We start from the raw sequence: 8,627 nt of genomic DNA, 5'->3' as shown, positions 1-8,627 counted from the left end.
ATTTTGGCTGTCTGTAACAGGCCTAAGGTCCAAAACACAGTTTGAGACCACTTTAACTGCCTTGGTTAAGTACTAGGGAATCCTGGGAATTGTAGTTTACTGTGGTACCAGAGCTCTCTGACAGAGAAGGCTAAATGTCTCACAAAGCTACAGTTCCCAAAATTCCCTAGCATCGAGCCAAGACAGTTAAACGGTCTCAAACTGGATTATTTCCGCAATGTGTTTTGAACCTGAGTGTTCTTGTTCCATCCACTCCCAATGCCAGTCTACATGATGAAAATTACCCTGGTAGAATGCGTGTAGAATGTGATCTGCCCATATGTAATTCAAACACATTTGTCTTTTTTAGGGGGTGTGAAAAAGTTAAGCTTTTTCTATGGTTCAGTGCTATGGAATTCTTGGAATTGGAGTTTTGTGAGGCATTTAGCCTTCTCTGTCAGGGAGCTCTGGTGCCATAACAAACTACAGTTCCCAGAATTCCATAACATTAATCCATGGCAGTTAAAGTGGGAGCTCAAGTTATTAACTCTTTCTGCCCTCATTAAACCTCCTGATACATTGTTTTGTCTGAGCAACAAGGGGAAATAAATATTCACTTTTTGCCAACACACAGACACCCTCAAGTTATGGTTGTGTGGACGGGGGAGCAATGACCATCCACTACCATCCCGACCTGTCTGTTGTATGGCAGGTATCTCATAGAGACTTCCTGGTGGCCATTCCTTCCTTTTCTCTTGCCTACAGCCTGGGAGAAGGGAGGGCAAACTATATTAAAACCCTGACTTGGTTCTGCAAGATTTTAAGTCAGGTCAGGGGAGATGGGGAGAAGAAAGAGAGAGATAACACCAATAAAGGCTTTACATGTTTTGTGTTCTGAAAGAAAAGTCAAACAATATCTTTTTGATCAAAAACATAAAGTTGAGATCATATGGCACCAGCAGCAATAGGTGACATTGCAAGTGGAAGTGTGTATGTCCTTCCCCTTTGGTTTACATCTGTGTGTGGCTGGCAGAATAGACATATATGTGAATAGGTAGAAATGGGCTCAGAGAAGTGTAGACAATTGAACACTGATGCAAAGATAATTTAACTTGCAATTTATCTTCAGTGGCATCTGTTGCTTAAATTGCTCTCCTCCAAATGAACATCTCTTTCACACTAATAAATTAGAGCACTTTCATCTCACTCTAGCAGCCATGCAATCCTGGGATTTGTAGCTTGGTGAGACACCAGGGCTCTCTGGTTGAGAAGTCAAAACATTTCACTAAACTACAAATCCCAGGATTTCATAAGGTAGAGCCATGACAGTTAAGGTGGGGTCAAAGTGCTATAATTCTGTGATGTGAGAAAGACCTTATAAGGGTGCCTAGGCCTAGGGTGGATAAAACTTTACTAAGTTCTAAGCAGTAGACTAGGACCAACATGATAGACGATATAGGAATTTCCATTTACGCATGTACTATCAAACTGTGGTTTACTGCTAGGGGCAAATGTAGCTTCTTTGTGCTTATCAACATATTTTGAGTAAATTACAATATGAATGAACACATTTATTTCATTGCCAGGCTCCCGTTATCAGAAATGATGAGCAGACTAATTCAGAATTGTCTGTTGTCAGCAGCAAAGATCATGCAAGATTGCAGAGGGCCTTCTGCAGCCCTGCTGTTTGAGATTCCTTAACCAAAGGGATTGAAGCCAAGATTCTACATGCAGAGAATGTAATTGGCCTTTCAGCTATAGTCTCTCTAGTTCTGCAGTGTTGAGAAATTTCAGTGGCTCAGAAATTAGCTCAGATTTGAAAGCTATGAATGTATTTTTTTTTCTAAGCTAAATTTCCATTCTTTTCCTTCTTAGATATTTCATTGATCACAACACTGAAGAAGATAGATATTTCACCATTGATGCAAACACAGGAACCATTAAGACTGCCAAGGTTTTTGACAGAGAAGAAACCCCTTGGTACAACATCACAGTCACTGCTTCTGAAATTGGTATGTAACTAATAACCTCCCCAAAATTAAAAACTCATATCATGCTGACACACAAAAAAATTACTGAAGGGGAAAGAACAAAGCATTATTATTTTACTTCGGAAACCCATATCATTACACTCTTATACTATTGTATTATTATACTATTTGAATGCCTGGGGAAATTGATTGTTGTGACATCTGATACAAATAAAAATGATACATATCTGAGACTGATGTTCAGAATGGAACATAGTTATTCATAGTTAACACTTCCAGTTTTTGTGGTGTGATTTGTGTCTCAAGAACATGTACTTTAGAGTAGAGTTATGTTTTTAAAAATTAGGAAACAAAATGTTTAGACTGCATTTTTGTGATGAGAAAGACACTGAAAATTCTCTATTTTAACATATGACTATTGTGCAGACTTTTAGGGTAAAAACTCATATTTTTGCAGAGATGGGGCTGAATGAAAGGTATGAGTTAATCCTTATGAAACTGACATGGAATCAGAAATCGATGATCTCATCTATCCCTAAATTCTACTCAAAACTGTTATTTCTTTATTATTTGATATGTTTATAATCTTCCTTTTCTTCCATCTTTGAACTCAAAGTGATATAAGTGAGCTTTTCCCAATAATCCCTCTGGGCCAACATCTTTTTTAGTCTAGGTTTGTTTGTTTTTTCATGCTAGGGACAACAACAAACACAACAACAACAACAACATGGTGGATTCACTTTTCCCTGTGAAAAATATTCACTTTGTACCTCCTAAGAAAGTGGGCAGTGGGATGAAACACAGGTTGCATTGGGCAGCCACTATATTTCTGAAGTTTACATTGTTTTTAGTGATGAAAAATGTCCAAAGATATGTACCTTTGAAAAATATATTCACATATCTGTAAATTGTGTGACATTGCCAATGATAAGAATGTTAGGTAATAGTTTCTGTGCACTAGAAAAGTGTGTCAACCCAAGATAATAATAGGGTTTCCAGACTAGAGATGGGTCCTGTGTCTTTAATGGTTATGTAGAAGAGAAAATTTCAGGAGGTATTGCTTGTTACTTGGTATCTGCCAAAATTCCCTCTTCTACATAACCAATAAAGGCACAAGATCCATCTCCAGTTTTCAGTCTGGTAGCACTGGTAGCTTTATATTAAGACAACATAAAAATGCCAGTGGAATTTAAAGAAATTCAAGGCAAAGAAATGTTTAGAACTCTCCCTCAGACTATGCCTTCAGACCAGGTTGGAAGGCTAGGAACTGCATCATCCCCACAAGTATCCTTGAAGGACCACACTTCCAATGCGCCTTCACCATAAAAAAAACCAGTTTGGCCCAAAAATTAACTCTAGAGCCCAGGAAAGTCCTTTTTAAAAAAAACAATAGGAAATGACTAGGAGTCATTTCATATTTATTTCTTGGCTTAGAACAAGTCCTTTCCAGGATCTAAAATGATTTGAAGGAGGTCAAAGACATGGCAAAGATATTCATGTGCCCATTAAATGGCAGTTGGGGACATTTGGGAGATAAAAGACTTTTTTAACCCCTGGAGTGCCTTGATGCAGTGTAGTGGTGTACTGGTTTCAGCATTGGACCGTGACTCTGAAGACTAGGGCTCAAATCCCCACTTAACTATGGAAACCCACTGGATGGCTTTGGGCAAGTCACACTCTCTCAGCTTTATAGGAAGATAAAGATGAACCCTCTCTGAACAAATCTTTCCAAGAAATCCACATGATAGTTTTATCTTAGGGTTGCCATGAATCAGAAATGACTTGAAGGCACAGACAACAAACAGCGAAGGTACCCTGGTGGCTCAAAAGTGGATGCTCACCTATGCTCTGGGACAATGCATTAAAGGAAAGCTTGAGGTATCTCTTGACTGTTATAATTATCTTATGACTGTAGCTAGAACAAGACATTACAGTTAGTGTACCAAAATCAGAACTCTCACATCTTCCTTCCTTCCTTCCTTCCTTCCTTCCTTCCTTCCTTTCTTGTCATGTAAAGGAATACAAAAATCACAAACTTTATGTTTCTCTATTGTTTTAAACGACAGCCGGTGAAGTAAGGATAGGAAAACGTTCATGCTGCTACCATGTCCCGTGTTGATGGTAATTTACTACGTTACCATAGAGAGCAAGAGATTGGATTGCTATTTTCAGTAGCAGCTTGACCATAAATTGTAGCCCTGGCCTTTGCTGGTTTGAAAAGCCTAAACAACATGGCAAAACTATGATGTCTTTCTCTGTTCATTCATATATGTGTGTATGTATTTCCATTAGGACTTCCCTAAATTCTCTTTAATAGAACTGTAGAATTGTCTTTCTGAGGCTAAATCCAGTCTGCTATAAGTTATTGAAATTGAATTCTCACATAAGGAACTTCTGGAGGGAAATCAATGAATTGTGACACAGAAAGCTCTGTAATATAACTTTTTACAAATCTAATCTGTGAAGAAACCTGCAGTAGTCAAATGGTGACTCTTTATCAGTTGAGAATCTAGTCACTCTTATTAATACAAGGAATGGGTGAAAAATCTTTGATAAATGCAGTAGCAAGGACTTGAGATTACAGACATTCAAATATGGAAGAAAGGAAAGCGCCATGGAGACAGAGGATTTTGCATCTTTAATTCTTAAAACTCTATTTTTCAAATTCATATCCCCCACCCCTGCCATGCAAGCACTGTGGCAGGATATGGAGAAATTTCATGAATATCCTTGAGAAACAAATAATGCATGTCATCTGATATAAGAGATATCATTGCTATAGCACTCTTGAAGAATCTATACACACTATCTTGGTATAGCTATAACAACATTGTGAAGCCGGTCAGTGTGATTGCTTGCCTAAGGCTACTTAATATGTTCTTGACGTTTAATCCATGAACTTCCTCCTTCACAACATAGATTCTTACCTGACATACTGCAGCAGCTCAAAGCTATGTTTTGGGGTTGCCGTTAATGTAAGGGATATGACATTTAAAAGTAGTCCCACTAAAGTAAAGATTAAGACCCATATAACTATTTTTGGAGGCCTCTGCTAATAACCTATGAAATTAAATGTCAAAAAGCTCCTTAAAATTTTATAAGGCCACTTAGCAATCACAGTAAGTAAAATACAGACAGAGGGAATAAATTGACTGATACCTGCTCTATTTCAGTCTATAATTAAAAAGGCAGCTTAGAGGGTAATTTTCTCTCTTTCTAAGAGTTTTTATTCATGTTTTGTATGTTTATGCTCATTCAGTTTATATTCAGTGAAATGGGTTCAGGAAGACATACTGTTGGGCTGGACCACTCTGGAAATGTGTCAATTTTACATGTAACTGGTATACATACCTTTCCACTGTGCTTGCACTTACAGCCATAGGACTTTTTTGAGGCTTAAATTTTTGAGGTACTTCAAGCAGCACAGCTGCAGATATTACCACTGCTACAATATCATCATCATCATCATCATCATCATCATCACCACCATCACTGCCACTGATGTCGCCACCATCATCCCTGTCTATGATGGTATCTGTTGTTTTATTGACATTTATTTATTTATTTATTATGCCACCTTTCCCTCAGCATGGGAAACAATTATATATATATATATATATATATATATATATATATATATATATTACACACACACACACACACACACACTTTTAAAAATATTCTTAATACAAAAGTTCAAACAAAATTAAATGGAATTTCTATTTAAAAACAAAATACATGTTAAGAACAAGTTTGAAACAACAATAAAATGAGTTAAAATAAGTTACGTATTCTTTTAAATTTGTTATCAATTTCAGTACTAAAATTTACAGATTAGATTCTTGAATTACAGATGCCCAATTAGATATAAATTACTCCCTACCTTCGAAGAGTTGGTGCTAATTAAATCAAAAAAATCTTTCATTTCCATTTTTTGCACTTGAACCTCCACCTATATACAAATTCTGCTATCTACCAACTTATACCTCCAATTAGTACTTCCATTTTATATCAGTATTTCTGTTACAGATCTTCAATATTTTGGTAATTAAAATGGTGCCTATTACATTCTTAGGATTAGTTTTTCATAATCATAAATCCAAATTTAAAAAACATTAAAGTGTTAGGAACTTGTTGGTATGAAGTAAACATTAAATACTACTAATGGAATCCCATAGTATAAACATCCTCCCATTTTTAACTTAGGTAAATTATTAAAAGTGTTTGGTCTTTAATAAAATGTGTTGTTGTTCCTTGTCTAAGTAGATAAGTTACTTTATCTATTTAAGCTAAATCATAATAAATTACATAAAAATATAAACACACACACAGTCACCATTGTTACTTGAGAGCAATTATCTTTTTTTCTATGCAATGTTATCTCTTTTTCCATGCAATATCCTTGTAGGAATTACTACATCAACACATAACCATCCTGCTTGGGAACATTTCCACACCCATCTCAGTTAATTCCATAGCTTCTTTTCTTTCTAGGTGGTCCAAGTGACTATATCTTGCCTTGCTGTTTTTGTTGTTGTTGTTCATATCCCACCTTTCTCCCCAAGACTTACAATTTTAAAAAGAACAAGATGGCTAAAAACTTAGGAGAAAGTGAACAATACAACGGCATTAAACTATTCACAATTTTAAAATAATTCAAACCTACAATAATAAAAATTAACCAAAACATATTCCAATTTTGTAATGTGATGAAAATCTCAGAATTTCTTAGTTTCAACAAGAGAGGCTGCCGTGACTGCTTTAGCAAAGTTCTCCAGTGTGAGAATGAGGCAAAGAGCATTTGCCTTTTCCTAAAGTATTTGTAATGTATGCAAATATGTATCTGTACAAAACTATCACCTTTCCCCTTTTCTGAAACCAAGCACACTAGGGCTGCATCCCCACTGCAGAAATAATGCAGTTTGACACCACTTTAACATGACTCAGTGCTATGGAATTTGGGAAATGCAGGTTTGTTGTGGCACCAGAGCGCTCTGATAGAGAAGGCTAAATATCTCACAAAATACAATTCCCAGAATTCCATATCATTGAACCATGGCAGTTAAAGTAGAGTCAGTATGGATTATTTCTACAGTGTGCATACAGCAAGAGTAAGCCCAGAAAGATGCAAACAATCTATGTGATGCTTCCAGTTTTAAAAAGTGCATACAAGGCATCAGCTATTGTAGTTTATCTCCACAATTTCTTGAGCTTGTGCAAAACTCATTCTTAGAGATGCAAAAACAGTAATTCAGACCAACAACAAATATCTCGCCATCTCATAGGTCATTGGAAAAATTGGTAGTTTGTTTTCATATGTGAGAACCAGACAAGTGAGGATTTATATGCCTTTTCCAACCCATTCATTTGCAGATCAGTTATAGTTACAGTTGCAGATCAGTGTATGGGCTCTGGAATGTAAAACCAAGAAATTCTGCAAGCATCCCCAGGATATAATAGAGTGGTAATTATTTTGCCTCTAAAGAACAAAATTGGAAACATGGGACTAAATCCAATTGTTGTTCTTAACTAAAAGCATTGACTCAGTGGGATTTACCTATGTTTTGCCTCACTCTCACCTCTGCTATTCAGATATTATATTTTATCTTTCTCGTATTTCTCATATAAAGTGATGTGTATTTCTCCTTTTTTTCTCTGTTTGAATAAAATCTTTCCATAAATCCCATTCTTTATCGAAATCATTTAATGAGTCTTTTTTCAGCAAAGTAGTCAGTTTATCCATTTCATACAGGTCCATTACTTTCAGTCTCCACTCCTCCACTGTGGGAATTACTTCTGTTTTCCAATATCTTGCAATATCTTCCAATATTGAGATACTGAGGGGGTGTCCCAGTTTTCCTGTACGACATGGTGTGGTGTGGATGGTATGTGTTTAGGTGTGGGTACATTGTGGTTCAGCATTAATCAGTTTGGAAAGAAATCAGATGCTTTCAGAATTGTTTGCTCTCTTGTCTTCTTAGATCCCATCCTGCAGCCCAATGCTTTTCATGCTTAGTCAAAGTGCATAAAGGTAGCAAAATTGGGTATATGTGTGCATAGGACTGAGGCCTTAATTCTACCTTTAATAGTTGTATGATGTACATGAAAAGACTGTGAACAAAGAACACAGATCTATCTTCCCTTCTCCACAAATCATATTTCTGTTTGATGTTCAGTACTACTAAGTAACAGCATTTGCTTTGTAGTTAATTTCGAAGGAATGTCGTTGACAAGTGCTGAAATCAGCAAAATGATTTTATACTTATTTCTGCTTTTGGGATTGAGTTAATACTTTGAACTACATAATTTTCTATGGTAAACTGGCATTTCCTTGTTAACCACGAAGACATCAACTTCTGAGACCTGAATATTCACTACACAACCTCTTCATACTGTCTCTCTCCCCACCATCGTCTCTCCAATATAGCATACCTCTGGTTATAACTGAGCCTTAATCATAAACAGGTGTACAATCAGAATGAGTTTTAATTAAGATTTAAAAGCTTCATTTGAGCTTATGCATGATGCTGCATATCTTGTAGTAGCTATGACAGCTTGGTAGTGAGGATAGAGGAATCAGCAGTCCGGCCAGAGAGAGGGAGCAGTCCGACCAGAGAGAGGAGAAGGAGAGGAGCTGCTTGGCAGCCATTTTGAGAC

General features: G+C 36.5%; 1 protein-coding gene across 4 annotated transcripts in view; it reads left to right on the top strand.

Annotated features, from left to right (window-relative positions):
• Window positions 1–8,627, top strand: part of CDH18 (cadherin 18) — a 586,652-nt gene that overhangs the window by 503,727 nt on the left and 74,298 nt on the right. For all 4 annotated transcript variants that reach the window (XM_042465610.1, XM_042465611.1, XM_042465612.1 and 1 more), the window contains one exon: window positions 1,855–1,991. In XM_042465610.1, coding sequence (XP_042321544.1) covers window positions 1,855–1,991 — 137 coding nt within the window. The remainder of the gene's footprint in view (window positions 1–1,854; window positions 1,992–8,627) is intronic.

Source organism: Sceloporus undulatus, chromosome 4 (genome assembly GCF_019175285.1).
Source record: "Sceloporus undulatus isolate JIND9_A2432 ecotype Alabama chromosome 4, SceUnd_v1.1, whole genome shotgun sequence".
NCBI lineage: Eukaryota > Metazoa > Chordata > Lepidosauria > Squamata > Phrynosomatidae > Sceloporus > Sceloporus undulatus.
This window is presented reverse-complemented; position numbering and strand designations above follow the sequence as displayed.